General features: G+C 42.7%; 1 protein-coding gene across 6 annotated transcripts in view; it reads right to left on the reverse strand.

The window, feature by feature from the left end:
• The window catches only part of ARMC2 (armadillo repeat containing 2), a 171,552-nt gene that overhangs the window by 77,761 nt on the left and 68,104 nt on the right, over positions 1-25,687 (reverse strand). For all 6 annotated transcript variants that reach the window (XM_050951359.1, XM_050951358.1, XM_050951356.1 and 3 more), the window contains 4 exons: positions 23,527-23,629; positions 20,090-20,310; positions 10,071-10,216; positions 6,003-6,102 (listed from right to left, as the gene is read on the reverse strand). In XM_050951359.1, the coding sequence (XP_050807316.1) occupies positions 6,003-6,102; positions 10,071-10,216; positions 20,090-20,310; positions 23,527-23,629 (570 nt within the window). The remainder of the gene's footprint in view (positions 1-6,002; positions 6,103-10,070; positions 10,217-20,089; positions 20,311-23,526; positions 23,630-25,687) is intronic.

The following is a 25,687-nucleotide window of genomic DNA, read 5'->3' on the forward strand; positions in this document are numbered from 1 at the left end:
GAGCAAACCGCGGCGAAGCTGGTCTCCTTTCCCGGTTTGCTCTCGCGTTCCCGGAACCACCCAGCAAACCTCAGGGAAGGAGACCTGCTTGCTCGGGGTTCGGGGAACGCGAGAGCAAACCGGGGAAGGAGACCAGCTTGATTACCAGAGGCTTCCTCAGGTATGCTGGGATACCTGCTTATTCCACGGAGGTCAAGAAAAGCGCTGGTAAGTGTCTATATTTGATTACCAGCGCTGGATCACCAGCGCTGGATCCTCTACACCCGAGACAAAACGGGAGTACGGCCAGCGCTGCAAACAGGGAGTTGCAGCGCTGGTGGTGCCCTGCAGATGTGTACACCTCCTAAGTTGCAGCGCTGTAACTCCCTCACCAGCGCTGCAACTTTCTGATGTAGACAAGCCCTTAGTTAAAGTGGTTACCAGTCATTATACCTGAATTACACGTAGGAATGTGACACCAGCTGGTGAGACAGTTTGGATTGTATCTTTGAGCACTACATATTCTAAGCCAGTCATGTGCCTAAAGCAGTAGTTCTCAAACAGGGAGAGTCCGGGGGCACAAGCAGGTTTCAGGGGATCTGCCAAGCAGGGCCAGCATTACATTTGCTGAGGCCCAGGGCTGAAAGTTGAAGCTTCAACACCTAGGGCTGAAGCCTGGGCTCCAAGCCACGTCACCCGGGGCTGAAGATGAAGCCTGAGCAACTTAGCTTCGCAGTACCCTCTGTGTCATGGGCTCCAGGCAACTGCCCTGATTGCTGCCCCCCTAACACTGGCCCTGGCTTTTATATGCAGAGAACAGTTGTGGCACAAGTGGGCCATGGAGTTTTTATAGCATGTTGGAGAGGACAAGGGGGCAGTCAGAAAGAAAAATTTTGAGAATCCCTGGTCTAAAGCATATTTTCTGAATCTTTCTATTACAACATCTCTCTGGAGAAAAAACAAACATTATCACAATTTAAATATCTGAAGTTATGCATGTTGTTAGCCAGACATATTATCAGCCATCATACTGTAGGGAAAGGCTGACCCTCTGTGGCTGTTTAGATTAATCACCAGAAAAATTCCCTTGGGATTTTTCAGAACATTTGTCCCAGGAAGATCTTTTCTCCAAGCAAAAGTTAATAATACAAGAGAATCAAACGTGTTATTTATCATACTGTATCTGTTATATCTCTAGGATAATATTTACACATCCACACACACCCCAGGAGAAAATCTTAAGAGTTCTTGGCTCTGTAATGACCAATCACCATCATCACTCTTTAAACTGGTGTGCTATGGTGGGGTTTTAAGATAAATTTATGTTTTTGAAGGGTCTCTGTCACTACTGTATTAAAAAAGGGCACTTAAACAAAAAGCCTAAAATGACAAAACGTATGGATCAAGGAGAGAAAGTTACATTAACCCAAAATAATTTTTACAACAGAGAATCCATATACAGCTACTGAAACTCATCAGTGAAAAAAACAACAGCTGAAGACAAAGTAACAGAAACAGATTTAAAAAAAATCAGTATCTTGTAAGATTGAGATGTCTCATAGCAGAGGAGATGCCAATAATGGTCTGCGGTTATTGGATAGGTACTTTTATAAATTCAGCTGTGGCATTAACCCTTGTGAAAAACATGGGGCTGCTTGTATTAATCTAGGAATACTATATATTTTATATGGGTGTCTGTCGTAGGGAATAGGTACTGGGTAGCCATAATGGGAGTTGAATGCATAAGTTAGTTCAGTTTAATAGCAGGTGGTTAGAAAAACGGCCAGAAAGGCCAGACAATGGGTGCAGATAAGCCAGCTCCTGACAAATACATCAAGAGACAAGACAGGGAGGGACAAGGACATTGGACAAGGAGGGCCAGAGTTTGGGTTCTGACGTGGCAGTCTCTCCCTCTCAGATGCTTGGCTTGCTGGTTCTTGCTCACATACTCAGGATCTAACAGATCACCATGTGTAAGGATGGAAAGAATTTCCCCCCAGGTCAGATTGGCAGTGACCTGGGGGGAAGGGAGATTCACCTTCCGCTGCAGTGTGTGGGTGTGGATCACTTGCCAGGATTATCTGAGTACCTCTTACTTAGAATCATGGGGTTGAAAGGGACCGCAAGGGTCATCTTGTCTAACCCCCTGCCAAGATGCAGGACTTAATTATTTCCCTGCCATTGTGGAGCCATGGGCACTAGTCCACCTCAGTCCCTTCTGTTCTCTGTCTATACTACATAATAATCTAGTCTCCTGAGCACTGTTATACTTTCGTCTAATTTTGGTTGTTAAGTTTAGTGTATGGGTGCTGAGTGATATTGGTGGCCTGTGATATCCAGGAGATCAGACTAGATGATCTGGTGGTCTCCTCTGGCCTTAAAGTCCGATGCCATGACAGAGTATTTAACTGTAAAGATTATACTTACAGGCTCCAGCTAAGAGTTCCACAGTTGTCCTACCAAGCAGGGGCAGCTCCAGGCACCAGCAGGCCAAGCGCGTGCCTGGGGCGGCAAGCCAGGGGGGGCGCTCTGCTGGTCTCCGCGAGGGCGGCAGGCAGGTTGCCTTCGGCGGTATGCCTGCGGAGGGTCCGCTGGTCCTGTGGCTTCGGCGTACCTCCCGCAGGTGTGCCACCGAATCCGCGGGACCGGGGACCTCCCGCAGGCAAGCCACCGAAGGCAGCCTGCCTACCGTGCTTGGGGCGGCAACATACCGAGAGCCGCCCCTGCTACCAAGGCTGGAACCTAAAATCAAAAGGACACTAAACAGTTAAAAAGTGATTCTAGAGATCCGGGATGGAGTAGTTGTCAGGATTTGCTCGAGCAGAACAGAGCAGAGGGAAACAAGACAGACCCTGCAGGAGGGTCTGACTAAGTTGGACTACTTGGTTACCATTCAGGGGGTAGTAAGTGAAACAGGCCTATGAGCAGCTTTGAGTGTTCAAACCCTCTCTCTGTTACAGGGAGCTGTGTTCCTACTGTTAAAATTAAGCAACACCTTGATTTGGAGAAAGTGTCTGGTCACTGTGCATTAACCACTGGTCATATCCCTAAAGGAGAGACCTGCAGGGTCTGATCACAGTCAGCCCTGCTAAGTACTCACAGGACGCTGTAGCCCAGGGATCTAGTCTAAGAGTGGGAGAATTGTGAGATTCCACTCCAAGAAAGGTGAAAGGAGGAGCCCTGTCATCTGGAGGAGTGAACGCAAAGAGAGCAGTCAGGAGTCCAGGGACAGATAGTCGGGTAACCGTGACAGTGCCTCTCTAGAAAGTGAGTATTAAAACTAGACCTGGGCAAATTTTCTTGGACGTATAGTTTTGTTTACTAACAAATGCCATTTTGGTCAACCTGAAACTATTCGTAATGACAACCCAATAATTTCAACTGGGAGGGGGAGAGAGGAGGGAAGGGAGGAGAGGGAAATATGTAAGATCAAGATTAGTCTCTAATTATATTTACCCACACACACAAACACCATTGTATGGAAATCATCACCCCATTTATATACTTTCTTCCTGTTTTAAAAGAGTGCCTCCCTGTGGCTAATGACATCACCATCATCAGCAAGCTCAGCAGGAGGAGAAAGTTATGCTTCACATAGCTGCAGCTCAAGAAGTACATGTAAGAGCTAGGGGAGCTTGAGCATAGGAACTGTGCTCATCTGTCTTTCCAAATGGCTCTGAAGAAAAGGTGAGAAACAGCTGGGAGCTTGGGGAAAGTACACATGGCACAACATACAGGATATTGGGTCCCAAGATAAGCATCCATGGCAGCCCATTATGAATGACATTTGAGAGATACAGAGCCAACAAAGATTCTCCAACACTCTCCAAAAACAGCTGTGGAGAAGGCACCAAGGAGAGCCAGGTCAGTTATGTGTCTAAAAATGGGACTGTTGAGCAACCCTGCCCAACCCTGAAGATCTATCTTGCCAACTCACACATATTTCCCTTCTTATGTGAGACGACAACACATGTAGTTATGTGAATCTTGGCAACTTAACCCTCCCTATCTTCTCAGAGCAGTTAAGTGATAAGGAGAAGCTGCTCAGCAAGCTCAATAACTGTGGTATTTCCAGCTCGGACATATTTAATCACGAGTCATCATGACATTTGGTGTTTTTTCTTAAAGCCACAGCTCCTTGAAAGTATTTGATTACTTGTTTGAGAATGACTCTCACCTTTCTTTCTCTCTCTCTTTTTTTTTTTTTTAAAGTAAGTTTCTAGCTCTTAAGGGGTTGCAGAGAAAAGCTAGATACTCCAACCCAGGTATATGCTAGAGCCCCAGAAACCAAGAAACAAAAAACAAAATTTGTTAAAAAAAAAACAACACAAGTTTAAGACAATCTTATGATTTTTTGAAGCCTGCCTCATTATTTTGAATGCTTGGGATTGGCAATACTGTGATTGATCCATTGGTACTCTCATTGCTCGTCCTCCCACAGACAGTTTTTGCTGGGTTGTGAGATTTGTTTGTCTTTTAAACAGATAAAAGATGATATATAAACCCACTAACTCTCAGTACTATACATTGTAGTAATGCCACCTGCACCTCAAAAACGTGCATGCACCCTCACAGGTCTAATGTTTATAATACTAAAAATATTAGAGAGGAAAGTGATCTGTTAGATCATTCAGACCCCCTCTCTGCCAGCACAGGCCTTCAGTAATTTAGTGTAACCCACATACCTCCTAGATGTGGTGCTCTGGCCCCTCTACTGGCACCAAGACCACTTAGAGATTAATGAATCTGCACTACAGCCTTAGCTAAGGGCCATGTGGCTTTTAGCTTATGCTATAGAGGATCATGCATTCAGCTCCAGAGTTCCCAGATTCGATCCCAATGACCAGGGTCTTGACTGGGGTCTGTCAGCACTACACTAGTACAAATAGCTCTGGGTGAGTGTATAAGAATCATTGTAAGGAAAAATTACCCTGAGCACATACACAAAATCATCACAACACAGTAATAAACTTGCTTTAACAAACAGTGAATTTGCTTACTAAGTGATATTTTGATAAAGAAGAGATGGTGCTTAACATGCAAAAACAAAGCTAATCCATGGGATGAGAACCATTTATTAAAAGTAGAAATATGACAGGTTAAAAATCTCAGCGTTCTCAGGCAACAAACATTTTGTGTTTACTTATGAACCAGTTATTTATTACAGCATATAAACTGGATACTCTCATAATTCTAGCCAATCTTTCAGATATGAAAATTCCCAAATACTTTTATTTCTAGCTATATGTTTCAAACAATTTTGTGTTGCTTTGTAGAAGGCACTGTATGTTTTTCAGACATAATAAGAATCCATACTTGGGAGTATGTTTACGTTGTCATAAAAGACCCATGGTATGGCTGCGGCTGGCTCAGGTCAGTTGATTCAGGCTTGAGGACTGACTGTGGTGCTAAAAATATCAGTGTAGATGTTCAGGCTTGGGCTGAGGCCTTGGTTCTGAAACCCTGCAAGGCAGGAGGGTCCCAGAGCCCAGGCTCCAACCCAAGCCCAAATAGCTATGCTGCAATTTTTAGCCCTCAGCCCAATCAATGTGAGCTTAAGGTCTGAGATTCAGTGCCTCAGGGTTTTTTACCGCAGTGTAGATGTACCCTTAGAGAGCTTGTTTGGATATTTAATAAAAATAAGTTGTAGCTTTTTCCACAATTGAAATGTGGGGGCTCCCAAAGTTAAGCAATTTTAAATATGGAAAAACTTTTGCTATTTGATAAACCACTTGCTTTTAAAAAAACATCATTACTACTTAAAACCTTGCGAAGAATATAAGTATTCAAAGGATAGCTTATGTGTGCGCTAAGGATAGACAAGTTAATCAACAGTCTGTCCTCTGTGTTGCCCTCTTAATCTAAATGATTCCATTTCCTTAATATAGAAATGCTGTCAACTGTTTTAAATTATTATCTTGTAAATGTGCATGAAAGTAGGTCACTGAAAATGGGTTTACATGCATACAATAACAGAGACACAGAAGATTAAAATATAAAAAGCAGGAGATGAAAATACTGACCTGCTTCTTTTGGTGTTTGTTTAGAAGGGCTAAAAATAAGACATAACATCTGGAGCATGCTGCCAGAGCTGCACGGCAGTCATTGTAGGAAGAAAGTTTGCTATAAACACACAAAAATAAAATATATATAAATGACAGCATTTTATTTCTTCTGCAAAATAAAATATATTCATTCTACTTTCAAGTCTCAAAGTAATGTTTTCCAAGATACAGAATGAAATGCTAGTACTTCTACTACAGACACAGGCAGCCAATTACACAATAGAATGACATTGAACTCCGATGAATTTATAGTAACTATTGTGCACGTGTAACACAAACAACAAACAAAATTCTAGCTATTCCTGTGCCAGTACAATGAGGGACAGAAGAGGGCATGGAGAGCCTTCCTCAACCTATGTGCCTAGCCCAGGCATGAATGCCAACACTAATAGTATTCCTTAAGCACTAAGCAGAGGCCTTTAGCCTCAAGACAGTAGGAGATGCCAGGTGGAGACAAGAACAGGACATCAGTTCTTCTGCATGCCTGCTAGTGCCCAATATAATTCCATTGGTGCTATTCTTTAAACCAGCAGGGATGAGGAATACTCCTCCCAATTCTCTTCAAGGCATTCTCTTCCTGCATCTGACCCAACGTTATAGCTCCTCAGGCTGCTATGTCTCTGTACCCACCACCCTAATGGTTCAAAGAGGAGTGAGGCCACACTGGCCTACAGATATCACTGCTATATCACTGCTGTATGGTTAATTGGCTAAACCTTTACTTCCAGTTAATATTGTACCTGAAAATGTCTGCAGAATCAAGTAGGATTACAAGAAGTTATAATTTATGGGAACTGCGGCCAATGGGAGATACAGGGGCGGTGACTGTGGATGGGGCGGCGCCTGTGGAGCGGGGGACATGCCACTGCTTCTGGGAGCCACTTGAGGTAAGCGCCGCTCAAAGCCTGCACCCCTTAGCCATCACCCCTTCCCTCCAACCCCTGCCCCAGTCCTGATCCCCGTCCTACACCCCAAACCCCTCATCCTCAGCCACACCCCAGAGCCTGCACCACAGTCAGATCCCTCACACACACACCAATGCCCCAACCCCGTGCCCCAGCCATGATCCCTTTCCCACCCTCTGATCCCCTCAGTCCCAATCTGGAGCACCCTCCTACACCCCAAACTTCTCATCCCTAGCCTCACCTCCGAGCCCGCACTCCCAGCTGGAGCCCTCACCCCTACACACTCCTTCCCCTCTGCCCCAGCCCGGAGCCACCGCCCGCACCCTGAACTCCTCATTTCTGGCCCCACCCAGGAGCCTGCACCCCCAGCCAGAGCCCTCTTCCTCTTCCACACCCCAACCCCAATTTCATGAGCATTCATGGCCTGCCATCCAATTTCTATGCTCAGATGTGGCCCTCGGGCCAAAAAGTTTGCCTATTCCATATCTATACTGAATCACAGATGTAATCTAGGAAATGCTCCTGTCTTCTCAGCCTTGGCAACTTGCCAGCCAACAAAGAAAACCACCTCTCCCTGAAAGACGTAAATGTACAGATAACATACCAAAACTCCAGAACTGACTCATCTTTGGAGACCAGATTACACAGACAGAGAGGAGCAAACTGAGAAGGAACTAGGGCTGAGAAGTGTTTTGTGCTTTCCCTGCCCAGGAAGCCTATGGAAACTACCCTGCACAAACCATGAAGAACTATGCTCTGCCTGTTTTAAAGGCTGGAGAGGAAACCAGGGCAGAACTCAGAAGCAGCAGCTCTTGGTGGCATGCTCCCTTTAGGACGTGGTGCCTTTGCCAGCTAGAAAGCAGGGGCTGGACAGTTGTTGGGGATAGGATTGAGCAATTAAGTCAATGGAAACATTGCTTTTCAGTAAAACTTTCAGCCAATAGCAAGAGGAACTTATCACAGCAGCACAAAGGCAAAGGCAAACTTTTATTCAAAACTAAACTCAGAATTACTCGTGCCTACATCCTTTCCACGCCCTGAAAATTCCTCAACACTCTATTATCCAGCTCCTTCAAAATTCTCAAATTATTTACCACCCCATTCAGCATTTGCAATATTGCAATCAGCCTTGCCCAGATTTATGCTGCGACATGGGGAACTCTTCATTGCCTTGTCTTCACTGAGAGGTTCCCAATTTGAGAGAAAATCCTAGTAAAGACAAGGCAGATTGTAGTTTTCACACAAGCCACTCAATCTGCTAACTTGGGTCAAAAATACAAACTACACTGTCTTCACTAGGATTTTACCTAGAGTTAGCTAACTTGAGTTACGAGCACATCTTCATTTCCTGGTGAAGATGAGGCCCAAAGAGCTACTCATACATACTACAAGATACTTTCTAGGGATATGTCTACACTGTAAGCCTAGAATCAGTGGAACTTGAGTTCAGAGTCCCTTGATTTGTTGACCAATGGCTTGACTGTCTACACTCATTTGTAACCCTAGGTTAGGAATTGTTGAACCCTGGATCCCAACTGGGCATCAGCATCTACACTGCATTATGTGAGCCCAATTCCAGACTTTCTAGTGCCCTCTGAAAATGTGACTGTTCTAGCCCTTTGTTCACTGCATACATGGTGCAGTGTGGGAAAACTTTAGTGTTCAACAAACTTGACTGTTCAAAGGACAAAGAAAGTTGGCCGTGGGACTGTGGAAAGCTTTTGGCAGACTCCCCAAACACAAGTTCATTGGGGCTGTGTCTACATTGCAAAGCAACAGGGCCTGAACCCTTGGTCCTAGCTTGACTCATATTCGGACCCTTCACCACCATGGGGTCCTGGGACCCTGTGTCCAAGTCTTGGGTTAGCATGATTTGTATGAAGGCGGAAGGGGAGTTAGGCTTGAACCTGAGTTCGAACCCTGGACTTACTCTGCAGTGTAGACATACCCTAGAGGTGACCCACTCTGGTGGATTTCCCTAGCAAGCAACACATCTTCTTGGGGAATGGTCACTGAGCTACCTGGGCAACAATGAGATTCTTCTGGGGAAACTAACCAGAAGTCCTTCATCTGCACAAGGACGGCCCCATCTCCCACACCTAATCTCGTACAGTGCTCTGTGATGGCTGAAGTAATAATGTCCCTACGTCTCACATATTTTTGTGCATATGCAAATCTAATCCCTGCTGTAAGGTTTGAGTTGTAAACACCAGAACATAACTTTTGTCCATTTTAAAAACAATTAAAATAAATTACTAACAATAAAAACAATTTATTTCTCTTTAAAGGACAGGAAATGACATCCTAAACAATAAAATCTAAATTTGGCCCAAAGAGATTAACATATCACAGTGGTACAAAACATTTTTTTTAAAAGGGAAAATAAATCCATGTTTGTAAGGTCATGGGTTAAGGCTATATCTATGTCATGGAGGTCATGGAATCCGTGACTTTCAGAAACCTCCGTGATATGCAGGACTCTGGAGCTGGCAGCCATCGGGCCCTGGCAGGGTTCCAGTGACAGGGTCCTCCTTGCAAGGTTCCAGTGACAGGTGACAGACTCCTGAGGGGGCCCTTCTCAGGGTTCCAGCAACAGGCGACAGCCTCGCGGAAGGGGAGAGGAACCCGTGGGTGAGCAGCTGGGGATGTTTCATTTTCTCTTTGGGAAATATGGTCACCCTGAGCTTCCAGCTGACATGGGTGGAGGGGACCCCCCTGCAGCTTCCAGCTGCCACGGTCAGAAGGGAAACCCCACAGCTCCCAGCCACCACAGTGGTGGAGGAAATCATGGAGCCACAGCAGCAAAAGTCACAGAGAGGTCACAGCTTCTGTGAATTTTGTTTATTGCCTATGACTTTTACTGAAAATAATCATGACAAAATCTTAGCCTTAACCACGATAAATAGTTTCATGACTATTAATATAGAACAAGTTATAAAAATACAATATTTTCCTTGACTTTTCACAAGCAATTTAATGAATGTCTGTCTTTTCAAATTCAACTGCTCAACACAGCCCCCTTCAAAGTCAACGAAGGAGCTACTATTGACTTCAATGGGTGCAGGATCAGACCTCAAGAGACTGGGGGATTTTGATGATCGAAACAGTGTTGCATACATACCTGAATATCCTGACAATATTGGTACATATATCCTTATCATTCATATGCTGCTCCAGCACCACCCAGAGCTCTGAAACTGCACCACTACACAGGAGCTGGCATCTTGAAAGAGGTAAATCAATCAAGTTTCGCAAAGTAGCAGTCAGCTGTAGAGAGAATATATAGTTGCCTATTATGAATTCCATGTGCTTTTGAAAATTTAAATAAGTTTAGATGTCACCTAAACCATCTTGGGAATTGGCACTCTGATAACAAAAAAGCAGTTAGGACTTCTACAAGCACGTATGTTGTAAACATCAGAGATTAGGATGTGTATGATATTAAGTTACATAGATTAAAATAAATATTTTTTAAAAAAGATCAATATTGGTCTTGTGCCTCTCATGCAACTTTTTTCTTTTAAAGGCCAGATTATCCTTCACTGTGGATGCAAGGGGGGAGTGGGGACATGCCATTGACCCCTCCTGCATAACTTAGTAGTGCTGGTTAGTCTCAGAAGGGAGTGCATGCCACATAGTGCTGCAGAGCAGTGGTCATTTACTTTTCACACTGGAGGGTTCTCAGGGCCTTTGCACAATGCTTCTCAGAGCTCCCACTGCAGTGATGTGGCTCAGCACGGCCCCATACTTGAGCCTGTGCCCCACACAAGTGTGCTCCCATAAAGAACAACAGACCCCTTAATGTTTAACCCCATTTTAAGTCAGATACTTAGCATTATTAGCTTGTGGTATTTTCTGCATTATTTAATAATCAACATTCTTAACGTCACTTTATCAGGATTTTTACAGTCTCTTCCAAATCTTGCTTGCCTCACTCACTGTACATACTAGAATAATTTCATACTCCACTAAAATGCAGCCAATTTGAATGAAATGCAGCAATCACTTAAGAAATGCACACTAAGACTACATGACAGGTTAGGACAGGAAGTGGGATTTTAGGTAGGCAACACACAATTACTCAGACTGTAATTTAGCCTTATTGTATATGTTTTCATTGGAAGTCCCCCTTATAAAGTACTGAAATTGTCTACTCGGGCTTAAAAATGAGATAACTGAGAAAAACACAATCCAAGGAGGTACTGCAACAAATAATATTCCCACTAAAAAAAGGTTTTAAAAATTTGCATGTGCACACACTGGTACAAATGGTTTTAAGCTTGAGCCAAAGTTGCCTATTTGATACATATGCAGACTACTTATGGATACCTAACATATTTATTAGACACAGAATTTATGATGTATTGTGGAAATCCACATCTGGATCTTCTGGAGGTGTCTTATTTGATCAAGAGCAAATTAATATAGCCTCCACTCAATATGTAATTATATTTTGGTAGCAACTACATGCAACAGTTTTAGCAGCAAATTAAAATGAATTGGTGAACAATAAATTAAAAAAAAAACAAACAAACAATCTGTTTGATGTAAGGATTAAAGAGTTAAAATGTAAGAGGCAGGACACAATCTGCATCCAGTAAAAGCAGCAAAGAATCCTGTGGCACCTTATAGACTAACAGACGTTTTGGAGCATGAGCTTTCGTGGGTGAATACTCACTTCATCTGACGAAATGGGTATTCACCCACGAAAGCTCATGCTCCAAAACGTCTGTTAGTCTATAAGGTGCCACAGGATTCTTTGCTGCTTTTACAGATCCAGACTAACACGGCTACCCCTCTGATACAATCTGCATCCAAAAGCACAAAAGCCAAACACAGTCTGGGTCTTCAGTTTATGGAGGAGCCAAAATATTTTCAGGTGATACAAATCTATTTTTAAGAGTTTTGATCATAAAATACTACATACATTTTCTAGCAATTAAAATAGAGTGAACTGATTATTGCATATTTTAAGGATCTGAGATAAGAGTATTAAAATACTAGCACCATATAGGTGACTATGCATAATTTTTTATTTGAACAGAGATATACTGCAAATTTCAAATTCAGGTTATTAATACTAAAGCAAATACAGGAAGAAATCATCAGATTTTCCTTATTCTAAAATGAGTTTTTAAAATTGCATATAGGCTAAAAAGACACAAAGACTATCTATTTAACATGGTTTCAGTCAGCAAATCTCTAGACATATAATACCTTCTCATTAAACAGAACAGTCTGTTCAGCAATATGAACTACATACTTTATGGAAAAATAAAGAAAACAGGATAAGCAGTTGTCTGAGCAGCTTCTACCTACTGTATTGTTTTAAACAAACATTTTATTGTCATATCAAATCAAATCGGATTTTATGCTGCTACGAAAGAGAATAAAAGCTATAAACCTTCATAAAACACAGAACCATTGCACTCACAATGTGTACTCTTCAGTGAATCTTACTATTTAAAGAAAAAAGAAAAGGAAAAACTTTCGATGTATACATGCTGATGCCACGTTTAGAGTCAGTTTTAGAAAAGAATTAACCTCTGAGAAAACACATTTATGCAGAATTAAAAAATTCTTAATAAAGCACTACATATATAGTGGTAGTAAATTGCAGTATAGGTGAACACTAATGTAATTGTGTAGAAAGGGTTTAAACTTCTACCTGGTCACAGATTTACTAGTTGAATGTGACCTTGGGCAAGTCACTTAATGACTCTATGCCTCAATTCCCCTATCTGTAAAATTAAGTTTAATAATACTTCCCTGCCTCCTTGGGGGACTTGTGAATATAATTTATTATTCATTTTTATTATTAATTATTGTAATTATAATAAACACCTAATAGACCAAATTTGGCTCTAACTTACTATTTGCATACTACCATAAAGCCAAAATCTGCTCTCATTTACAGTGGGGTAAAACAGTTATGTCTCTAAGAAAGTTACCCTGCATTTACCCCAGTAATATAATAGAGTTTGGCAATGCCTATATATACTGATAGCAGTCAATTCAAATGGAAAAATTATACAAAATGTTATTCTTCTCAAGTTATTATAGTCTTATCATTTATCTTAGATTTTGGAACAATTCTTCCACATTTCTAATGCTATTTTCCCTCAGTGTTACTAATTCCTGGTTTTAGTTATGATCATAGGAACAATAAGTAATTGCTTTTGTTGCCTCTACTGAGTGTGTGAAATTCATTCAAATAGTAGCAAGTTCAATTCAAAGTACTGTATTCAAATTTTACACTGTGCTCTGGACATTTTAAGAAATACAAAAGTGCTTATCACATCTCTTGATTTGCTCCTTACATATGTTTGGAAGTTCATCACTGTTCTTCGCTTTCATTATTCCTGTTCTTTCTCCAGACTGTGAGCAGAGATCGCTAAACATCTTATACAAGCTTCTTGGCTGAATCATCTGCCATTCTGTGGCTTTCCTTGTCTTTGACCCATTTTCTGGTTATCTTTTCGGTTACATTTTTTGTCATTTTTCTTTGGGTGAATTACATTGTCAGTTTTTATTTCCTGCAATATTCATTCCTTAAATAGTTTCCTTAGATTAACCTTTACATCCCACATTTCTTCTAGTTTTCTTTTTAAAAAAGTAAATAAGGCATGATCAAAAAGAAAAAAAAACATGCAGTGTAAAAAAGATACTATGATATTGCATATAAAATACAAGGAAAGATCACAGGATACAAATGCATCTCAAGATGCTTTACAACAAAACAAGCTAAACAGAGGGAAACGAATTAAAGGAATGTCACAGAGGGGAGAATTAAGTGTAGATTTAAAAGTGTTTATATTTCAGAATCATGAAGTTCACACCAAATTCTGAGTGAAAACTAATTGTAGTATGGGATCCATCAGCTTTTATCCCATATTTTGGAAAACCCAATGATACCAAGCAATTAATGGCGATGTACTGAGAAAACACCTATATACCGGTTTCAAATTAAGCACTCCATAAATCATGACATTTCAAACTAAATGCAGTACTGAATAAATTACTTGAAAATAAAACAAAATACTGAGTCAATTAAGTGTGAATTAAAATTCTGGTGGCAGAATTCACACTGAATGGTTTCTGTGCAAAGTTCTCAAGCATGCCACCAAATAAAGTGCTATAGCAGTTTAACTTAACCAAACTGTTCCCTATGAAATCTGTTAACCTGCATTATAAAGAGTTGAGGATTGCAAATTAAATGTCTCAGTTAACAACTGGCTATCCAGAGGTAACACAAGCAATGGAAGAAATGCTATAAATATTTCACAAAGATATCATGATTTATGCAGGGGTACATACAATTTGGCTTCACAAATCATTAGAATGTAGTGCTTGCTTGCCACTTTCCTCAACCTGGCAAGTGAGACAAAGCTGATCAACTGCAGATTTTCAGTGCTGGTGAACTCACACTGAAACATATACTATGAATTTATAAAAGGGGAAAAACAAGCACTTCTGTAAGTGCTTTTCATTCAAGAATCTTGGGAGTATTTACATAGTTTAATTACTAAAACTTCACAATACCTAGATGAGGTAAGTAGTAGCATACCTATTTTATACATGGATAAACGGAACAATAGGTAGAGTAAGAACAGGTTAGCTGGGTCAGAAGTTTGTCTTAAGTCACAGACCACTGCTATAACCACTATATAAAATTCCTAAAGTACAAGTAAATATTATAGTTACAGGCATTTTTTAAAAATTATATTTTGAGCTTCTGTCAAAGGACCATTGCATAACAAAGCTAATTTCTTCAAAGACTAAAAAACTTTTTTGCATACTAAAAAGAAAAAAATCCTATGTATGAAGACTGCGTATATAATAGCACCATTTGGTGACATACCATAACACAGTCAATGCGAAAGAATCTGGCTTCCTAAATCCACATATTTAAGTTACCAGCTGACAAAGTGCAGTCACTAGCCACACTGATCATTGTGGGTAATTTGATGCATTTCCCTTCTGTTCACTGTGGACTTCACCAGATTCTGTACTTCTGAAAGGACTTCTCACTGCATCTACAACATTTGTATCTATCATTGAATATCTGGTTTATCGCTACATCCATTGGTGCAAGCACTTAATGTCATTTATTATTCTCTGGGTGTGTGTCATAGGAAAAAAATTCTGTATTGTCCATGCCTGAAAACACGGAAAGATTACAGACAATATTTCTCTATGATGACTGAGTAATTCATTCCAACTCAGAATCAGACATCAGATATTTTAATGCATCAAGAACAGTGAAGTAGGAAAATCATGCAGGGAATGCTAATAGCACAAAAAATTACATTTCTAAGGGGAAAAAAATAAAGTAGCTTTATTGTTCCAAAATATTCAGAGGCTTGCTCTACCTCCCTCCTCCCAAAAAACAATGCCAGTTGAAGTCACTGGATGGTTCTGGGAACTGGTACATCATTCTTTACTTCCTTATCTTTTGCAATTTCTCTCCAAATGTAGGCCCTCCTTTCATACTCATAAATGGTTATCCAAGATCACACAATCTAAACTGGGAATAGAAATCATTCCGACTCCCAGCCTCCTACCAAACTGCCTCTTTGGATAGTATAGTTACTAATTGGCAAATACATTTAAAAATATTATGTAAAAAGTTAAACAAAAAAGTAGGTTTGAGTTTTACACATAACACTGGCTAGATTTGTTGTTAATAAAGGCACTTGACAAAGATAATATATATGTGCGGTAGATTCATTGTGAACCACTGGTACTGGAACATTTTTAATAGTGAGGGTGCTGAAAGCCAGCCCCCTCCTATTGTCCAGCCTCCACACCGCAGAGCTGGGACTGGGAGCAGAGCCATGTCTCTAAAAGTGGGGGACACAGACAAGGGTAAGGGGGTGGAGGCTGGGGTCACAGCTGGGCAGGAAGGGGCTAGGAGCACAGGGTTAGATGTTTAATTGCAGTGATTCTTACTCACATCCATAGTATTATCTGCTTGCTGTATTTGGGGCAGAAAAACCAGGACATATTGATAGGACGTTTGGAGCATTTTCACCTTCCAAAAGAAGATTAACCAGAGATCATAAGATCAATTTCCTGCCATTACAAGATGAAGACTCTGGTCATTTGTACTTGTTAGTTTATCTGTAAGACAGGATCCCATAAACTTCACCAGTACATAATATATCTGACTTGACTATATATAGATCTATATAATACAACATCCAGTAGAGTCGGCAGAAGAGCCCTGGACATGGGGCAGCCGCGCCGAGATGGCGGCAGCCAGGACCCCGGGAACACGGGACAGCAGCAGAGTTTAATTGTTAACGGAAACTGATGACCATCAAGCTTATTGGTTAACCAGTTAAACTTTTACATCCCTAGATCTAACCTCTGGTGTAGATGTAGCTAGGTCAACAGAAGGTGGTTTTCACTGACCTAGCTTAGGGCTTGTCTACATCAGAAAGTTGCAGCGCTGGTGAGGGAGTTACAGCGCTGCAACTTAGGAGGTGTACACATCTGCAGGGCACCACCAGCGCTGCAACTCCCTGTTTGCAGCGCTGGCCGTACTCCCGTTTTGTCTCGGGTGTAGAGGATCCAGCGCTGGTGATCCAGCGCTGGTAATCAAATATAGACACTTACCAGCGCTTTTCTTGACCTCCGTGGAATAAGCAGGTATCCCAGCATACCTGAGGAAGCCTCTGGTAATCAAGCTGGTCTCCTTCCCCGGTTTGCTCTCGCGTTCCCCGAACCCCGAGCAAGCAGGTCTCCTTCCCTGAGGTTTGCTGGGTGGTTCCGGGAACGCGAGAGCAAACCGGGAAAGGAGACCAGCTTCGCCGCGGTTTGCTCTCGCGTTCCCCGAACCCCGAGCAAGCAGGTCTCCTTCCCTGAGGTTTGCTGGGTGGTTCCGGGAACGCGAGAGCAAACCGGGAAAGGAGACCAGCTTCGCCGCGGTTTGCTCTCGCGTTTCCCGGAACCACCCAGCAAACCGCAGGGAAGGAGACCTGCTTGTTCGGGGAACGCGAGAGCAAACCGCGGCGAAGCTGGTCTCCTTTCCCGGGTTTGCTCTCGCGTTCCCCGAACCACCCAGCAAACCGCAGGGAAGGAGACCTGCTTGTTCGGGGAACGCGAGAGCAAACCGCAGCGAAGCTGGTCTCCTTTCCCGGGTTTGCTCTCGCGTTCCCCGAACCACCCAGCAAACCGCAGGGAAGGAGACCTGCTTGTTCCGGGAACGCGAGAGCAAACCGCGGCGAAGCTGGTCTCCTTTCCCGGGTTTGCTCTCGCGTTCCCCGAACCACCCAGCAAACCGCAGGGAAGGAGACCTGCTTGTTCGGGGAACGCGAGAGCAAACCGCGGCGAAGCTGGTCTCCTTTCCTGGGTTTGCTCTCGCGTTCCCCGAACCACCCAGCAAACCGCAGGGAAGGAGACCTGCTTGTTCGGGGAACGAGAGAGCAAACCGGGAAAGGAGACCAGCTTCGCCGCGGTTTGCTCTCGCGTTCCCTGAACCTCCCTTGAAGCCGCCCAACAGCGCTGCAGTGTGGCCACATCTAACACCACTTGCAGCGCTGGTTGCTGTAAGTGTGGCCACTCTGCAGCGCTGGCCCTATACAGCTGTACTAATACAGCTGTAACAACCAGCGCTGCAAAATTTTAGATGTAGACATGGCCTTAGAGAGTTGGAGTTCCTACAGCAACGAACAAAACCTTTCATCACTGCAGTTTGCCTCTACAATATGGCTCACAGTGGTACAGATATATTGTTGTAGCTACACCACTATTGAGGCCGTAGCACAGACCTGGGCTGTCCACAGAGGGGTTTCATGCAGTTTAACTAATTCACTTTAAATTCACAACTTTAGTTAATTCAGATTAATTTTCTTGAGTGTCTCTGTGTAGACAAGCCATTAGTCTAAACCAGTGGTACTCCAGGGGGGTCTGCAAGTCATGTCTGGGGCCGCTGGCCCGGCTGATCAACTCTCCCCACTCTCCTCCCAGTGCCTCCTGCACACTGCGGAACAGCTGTTCAGCAGCGTGCAGGAGGTGCTGAGAGAGAAGGGGAGGAGTGGGGATGGGACACACTCAGGAGAGGGGACGGAAAGAGATGGGGAAGAGGAGGGGCAGTAGTGGAGGCAGGGCCTGGGGTTGAGCACCCTCAGAGAACATTAGAAGCCAACTTGGGGTTCTGCAAAAAATTTTAAATCAAAATGTGGGTCCCTGGGTTGTTAAAGTTTGAGAACCGCTGGTCTAAACTATTTAATTCAGGGTTAAATTTAGTAGCCACACTGATTTTTTTCAATTGAAATTGCCAAGCTATTCACTGTTCAGATACAAACTATGTGCATTGTTCCACAAATCTATACGATTCATCCATGTGTATTGTCCCACTGAAATAAATAGCTTTCATTGTTACATATTACTGATCATATCATACATATTTTTGACTATGTCATCAGTCTTGTCGCACACTTCCAGCAAATGTGAAAGCAACTGTTTGTTATATATGTAGAAAACAGTCTACCACTTAATATAATACATTTTTCATAAGTGTATCATTTCACTTATTAATAGGGACACTGACAAGGTGACGAAGTTTAGCTCAATGTATGTGTTTCCAGAGCTAATACAATTTACCTTTTTCTAAACGAAATGTTATTTCCTAGAAAGAAATACAAGCAGCCAAAATATGGACAACTCCTCAACAACAATGTATGCATGGTGAAAGGGAGGGAAGTAATTATGCAAAAAACTGATCAAGCTATAAACACATATTTCATCTGCTACATCTACTAGACTGAGGTTGGAGCACTTCTATCCCTCTACAGTAGTGGTTCCCAAACTGGGGTTCATGAACCCCAAGGGGTTCACAAAATGTTACAGGGGGTTCTCGGGAAAAAACTGCCTAATGGCGGACAGAGCTGTCCTTAGGGATCCCTGACAGCACGGGGCCAGCAGCCTGGCGCCCATGGACTTCCAAGAGCTAAGCAGATCTAAGCAAGCATATCTATCACACTGAGGAGATTTAAACTTCAAGACTCCTTACACAAAATAGAATGGGAGGTGGATTTTTTTTGTTCTTTTAAAAATTAAATAGGCAGCTAGTATAGTTTTTAAAATTATGATGAAGAACAAGTTTAAGCTTTGTTGTAACGTGCATTGTTTGCCTGGACTGCTCAAACCTGAATGCTTGGGTAGGAGGAACTCTTTGATTTGGCTTCTTAAATACCTTCATGCTGTTTCACATCTGATACTCCTTGATGAAACATAGGAGCCTTGTCTTATAAACAGGCTTATTCAAAGTGATACAAGCTATGAAAGTGAGATCTTGGAAGAGTGTTGCTGTTTTCATAATATAAAAAATACTGTAATGATAAATAGCGTGTAATAAGCATGTCAAAAACAAATTTTATATTTCCAAGATCGCTGCTTTAATAATTTATAATCAGGTAAATGAGAAAATCCCTGGAAATATTCATTTTTAGGAAGGGGTTCGTGAGAATTGACATTTAGTGAAAGGGGTTCACAGGTTGTTAAAAGTTTGGGAACCACTGCTCTACAGCAAAGAACCTGTTTTGATGGTCATCACTAGCCTTTGGAACATGATAGATTCCTGCCTTTCCAACACACCATTTGTAAGTTGATTAATTGGATATTATAAGTATCTTTTGTCTCCTTAAAACACATTGCTTCTTTAGAGTATACAAACATTAACTTGGCAAGCAAAGATGTGGTAGTACATTCTCCTCCTCCCTTTTTTTTTAAATGCACTGTTTTGTGGTAATAGCTTCTTCTATTCTTCTGGGCCATTATGGGGCTGATTTATATTGACTGTCTATTCTGGTTGTAAGCAACATGGGGCAGGGATCATTGTCTTCCTCTAGTTTTGGTATTATATCCAGCACACCGTGAGCACTCAAGAAGCAATTATAAAAACATTTTTTAAAATCTTTTTTTTTTTCAAATTACACAGAACAAAGGTACACCACAAACCTAAATTTTGGTCATGAACAACTTCATGAGAATGCTATTTTTCAATGACGTCTACACATACTTAGGGCCAATTTTTCTTTTATATAAACAGGAACAACTTAGCTGCTTTAATTTAATTTTAATTTGGTCATTGGAGTTTGTATTTATATTTTTTAAATAAAAATAAATGCTGACCTGGACTAATAGGTGGCCCAAGTTGGAGAAACGTGTGTCATTTTCTTTAATATTATTAATCTGTTTCATTAACTGAAACAATATTTCAACAGTTCCTTTGTTAACCAGTTCATTAAGGAGCACTGCATTTCCAGAAATGAATTTTATTGCTCCCAGGCAATACAGAAAAGCCTCATTGTTTGTTTGTAGATCTTCAAATCTCAGGATCTCCAACAAAGAATCTAAAAAAGAATATTAGTGTTTAGAAAGAATGACATTTATATTTGAACTACTTCAGTTTTAAAAAGATTAACTGCAAAAGAAAACTGGAGTTACAGTCAGGGGTGGCTCTATGTTTTTTGCCGTCCCAAGCACGGCAGTCAGGCGGCCTTCAGTGGCACGCCCGCAGCAGGTCCACTGGTCACATGGATTCGGCGGTGTTTCTGCGGGTGATCTGCCAGTCCCGCACCTTTGGCAGACCCACCGCCAAATTGTCACCGAAGCCGTAGGACTGGCAGACCTCCCGTAGGCATGCCGCTGAAGGTTGCCTGACTGCTGCCCTCCGCGGCTTGCCGCCCCAGACATGTGCTTGCTGTGTTGGTGCCTGGAGCCGCCCTTGGTTACAGTGTTTGTCATAATTTTCTCATCAATGAATGGGACAAACAAAGTATTGGGATAGAAACCAGGGATAATTATTGAAGTATAAGACATGTATACAAGCTTTGTAGGCACCGCGGTTACCATTAAAATCCTTGGCCAAGATTTGCAAAAATGATTATTGATTTTATTTGCCTCAATTCTTGAATGCTCAACTTGAGACCCCTTTAAAAGGGCCTGATTTTCAGAGAGTACATGCTCAGAACTTTCTGAAAAATCAAGCCTCTAAGATGGCCACCCAAAAACTGAGGCACCTAAAATCAATGACTTTTTATTGCAATGCTCCCTATACACTAGCATTATCAGTAATATCAGCATAGGCCTGAGCTTAAATTTGCTAGCTAACTGCTAGTGCAGAGACAATAGGAGGAGTAAATGTGCACAAAATATCATTTTCATCTTGCATTATTTCCTCCATATCTCCCAGTCAAAACTAAGTAATCAGAATTTTGAGGATATTTCTTACTAGATTATTAAATAAATGTGAGGTCAGTTTTTGAACCTTTAATTTCTAGATAACTGGATCAGTTAAAAAGAAACTAACATTAATTTCTGTTTCCAGTCATTTTCAGCATTTTGGTGAAAAAAAGTCAGCTGTTTGTTTTACTAATTCCTGTCCATATTCTGCATGCCAGTAAAATATTTAACAAACAAACAAATAATCACTGAAACAATAGGAAAAAAACTTTCCAAAGCATTCTTATGTCTTACATCAGCCATTCCTCCATCCACAAATTAATCCCAAGCTATAAACCTTTCCAGCAAAAAAACAAAACAAAAAAGAACAAACAAAAAAACCCACATACTTTAACTGAGTAATGAAGAAAGCCACAGGAAGATGAGACCAAAAACTAAACAATGATGCTTACACAGATACGCTTTATCTGTCTATCCTTACGGAATTGTTTTAAGTATTTTAAGAGTTCATTGTATAAAAAATGCAAATGTTTATGTACTATTGAAGGACTGTATGTACTTCCACGAGGATGGGGAATCACAGCCCTCCAGGAACTAAGAAGAGTGAAGTGGGAGAAGGGGAAGAGGGGGAAGGCAAATTCACTCACAACTACCATTACCACATATACTGATTCAAATTGCATTTTCCAGGGAACAACAGACAAGGAAAGGATTTTTGGTTAAATAGCCTCACTTAAAAATGACTCAGGGCCTTCTTTCTAATCCTGCAATCTGGCAGAACCTCTGGTCTGGCGGGGCCCAATCCTCAGGAAAGCATTGGAAGGTCTTTGGTCCACCCATGCTCCATCAGAATTGGGTTCTTGGGAGGCTGTGATGAACCCACAGGAAAAAAACATCTTGTGTGGGCTTTTAAGGACTAATCACCAAACAGAGCCCTTTTTGGAGTGAGGGGGTGGTCTCTGGTATGGTAATTGTTTTAATATGTTTTCTCTGTAATGCCTGTAATAAAAGTGCTTGCTTAGAAAGAACTGTGTGATAACTTATAAAACTGCTGGCAAGAAGAGAAGTGAAGCAGGCTGCTTAGGCAAGACAGTCTTTGCTGGGGACACCACAATACAGTCAGGGAACTGTTCAGCCTGGAAATAACCCAGTTAGAAAGGGAGGAGACATGGCTGAGGAGACAGAAGCCTAGAGCAAGTGCCCTTGCTGAACTACAGAGGGGGAATATAGGTGCAACTGCTCTGAACTGGGACACTCTACTAAGTTCCCTGTGGAGTTTTCCTTCCCTGGACCCTCCTCCCATAGGTCCTACAATTGGAAGGAATGATCTGGCCAATCCTGCAAACAAACATGCTTAACTTTAAAGAGGTGAACAGTCCCATTTACTTCAATGGGAATACTCATTTGTTAAGGTAAGCATGTGTGTGAAATGTTTGAAGGGCCTAAGTCAGGGGTGGGCAAACTTTTTGGCCTGAGGGCCGCATTGAGTTTCATAAATTATATGAAGGGCTGGTTAGGGGAGGGGGACGTGGCTCGGCCCCCACCTCCTATCTGTCCCCTCGGGGACTCCTGCCCATCCAACCCCCATGCACTCCCACTCCCTGTCCCCTGATCAACTCCGGACCCCCACTGCCCCGTCCAACCCCTTCTCTCATTCCTGATGACCCTCTCAGGATCCCTGCTCTAGCCAAACCCCACTTCTCCCTGTCTCCTGACTGCCCCCGGAACTCCTGCCACTGACTGCCCCCTGCCGCCCCATCCAACCCCCCATCCTTCCTGACTGCCCCCCCCAATCCCCTGTTCTCCCCCTGACCACCCCAACCCTTATCCACACCCCTGCCCTGTGACCACCACCCCTGCCCTCTATCCAACCTCACCCTCTGCTCCCTGCCCCCTTACTGTGCTTCCTGGAGTCAGGCCATGCCACCACGCAGCACAAAGACAGGGTCAGGCCGGGCTCTGCAGCTGCGCTGCCCCAGGAGCTCACAGTCCCGCCACCCAGAGCATTGCGCTGACGGCGGAGTGAGCGAGCTGAGGCTGCGGGAGAGGGGGAACAGCAGGGGAGGGGTCGGGGACTAGCCTCCCAGGCCAAGAGCTATGGGGCTGGGCAGGACACTCCCGTGGGCCAGATGTGGCCCGCAGTTTGCCCACCTCCTGCCTAAGTTAATAAGATACGTAAAAGTTTTACTGAAAACGACACAAATTAAAAAACAGGATTGTACATCACTCCCACGCTTGTCCATCATGTCCATAATGCTCACATTTTTAGAATACAGTTACAACAAATGTCAGCTGTCATAATTTTTCCAAAACATTTGAAGGAGAAGCATTTTTACTACTGTATTTCAACATTTATTTTAGTATATATAAAAATGAACACATACCCAATAGACTATTATTTTGAATGAGCGAATCATTTTTCTCATTTCTACTAATTTTAAACACAAGCTTGCAGACATTGAGCAGATTCTTTCCACTTACTTTCAGCTGCAGAGAGAGAGAAAGAGAAGAGAAAGGAGAGAAACAAAAATCACATGTATATTTTGGGGTAAAAGAAAACATAATATTTTAGAAGTTCAGTACATCATAGTAATCTTGTCAGCATGTGGACTTTCTAAAGTTCCTATAGAAGGCATTGACAACTAATCAGACTGGGCCTGATCTGGGACCAAAGTGAATGGTGGTTTTACCACTGACTTCCATAGGACAGAATGAGATTCAGAGTTCAAAAGTTCTAACACTTCAATATTTAAAACAATTTAAGAAAATTTAAACTACACTACTCTTTAAAAACACAACACATGCTACTTGAGATCAGTTTTTGAAATATTTTTATCTGACCAGTTTTCAGGCCTTTTTGTTTTAATCATTCTTATAGCATAGAAAAATAATCTCTCTCTCTCTTCATTTAAGCAGGATCCACCGATTATGCAATACAGTCGCCACACAAGAATATGAGAGCTGTATATTAAACTCTATGCTAGAAAATAAAATATGATATGAAACAATGTATTTCACCATGAAAGATGCCCTCAAACTTCAGGGACTATATTAAACAGTTAAGTTCAAGAGGAGAGAAACTTTAAAAAGGAGAAGATGATCAAAGGAAAGAATGTAGGAAACTGTAAAACGGAAACTGAAAGTTGTAACAATACAATGGAATTGACTTCCCTCTTGTTTTCAAAAACTGAAAAAGATTTCATGGTCAAGTGTCTCTGTGACCCTAGGCATCCCTGTATTCACACCCTACACACAACTGTAATGAGGTCTGTACAAATGCTTTGCAAGGTATCCTTTGAAAACAAATGAAATGGTAAATATCATTGTAAAATATATACGTAACAATGGTGTATGTGAAATTATGGATACTCATTAATATTATGCTTTAAAGCAGGGGCAGGCAAACTTTTTGGCCTGAGGGCTGCATCGGGTTTCAGAAATTGTATGGAGGACCAGTTAGGGGAAGCTGTGCCTCCCAAAACAGGCAGGCGTAGCCCGGCCCTTCCCTCATCCAATCCTCTCCTCCCCCGCTTCTCAATCCTGACGGGCACCCCGGAACTCCTGCTCCATCCAACCCCCCCCGTTCCCCAACTGTCTCTGAACCCCCCACCCCTAATTGCCTCCACCACCCCATCCAACCCCCTTCTCCTTCCTGACTGCCCCCCATGACCCCTGCCCCATCCAACCACTCCTTCTCCCTGACCACCCCAAGACCCCCTCAACTTGCCCCTGCCCCTAACTGCCCCCCATCACCCCATCCAACTCCTTGTCTCCTTCCTGACTGCCTCCCCGGCAGGGGCAGCTCTAGGGATTTTGCTGCCCCAAGCACGGCAGGCAGGCTGCCTCCTTCGAAGCCGCAGGACCAGTGGACCCTCCACAGGCACGCCTGCGGGAGGTCCGCTGAAGCCGCAGGACCAGCGGACCTTCCGCAGGCAAGCCACAAGCACGCACTTGGCGTGCTGGGGCCTGGAGCTGCCCCTGCTCCAAGGAACCCCTGCCCCATACAATCACCCCTTCTCCCTGTCCCCTGACCTCCCCCGGAACCGCCACCCGTGACTGCCCCCAGCTGCTTCATCCAACCCCTCCTCTCACTCCCATCACCTATTCCCAATTTCTGGCAAACAGAGGCTAGGGACACCACAGAGCATGGTTTTGCCTCCCTTCTCATCGTGACAGTAACCATCTCCATCTTAATTTCTCTTACATGATATCACTTAATTTATGCTTTTTTGTTAATAAACTTGTTTTGCTTTCATTATAAATTATCAGCACTGGGTAATTTCAGTAAAGTGTTTGCTTGCAGTAAGCTGACAGGCTGAAATGTTATACTTCTCTGTACAGAAAGTGAACCTAATACTTTTTCTGCGAGGGTCCAGAATAGATCCCCCGAAGAAATCCCACTTGCAGACCCCTTGTACAGGAAAACACTCTAAGAGTTCCACTGAACAACTGAAGAACAACTGTCCTATGCTGAAAGAAGCTAAGCCCACACCTGTCCAGCCCACGTTAATACAGTTGTTCTTAACATAGGATCCCAAGAGGTAC

Source organism: Gopherus flavomarginatus, chromosome 4, assembly GCF_025201925.1.
Source record: "Gopherus flavomarginatus isolate rGopFla2 chromosome 4, rGopFla2.mat.asm, whole genome shotgun sequence".
NCBI lineage: Eukaryota > Metazoa > Chordata > Testudines > Testudinidae > Gopherus > Gopherus flavomarginatus.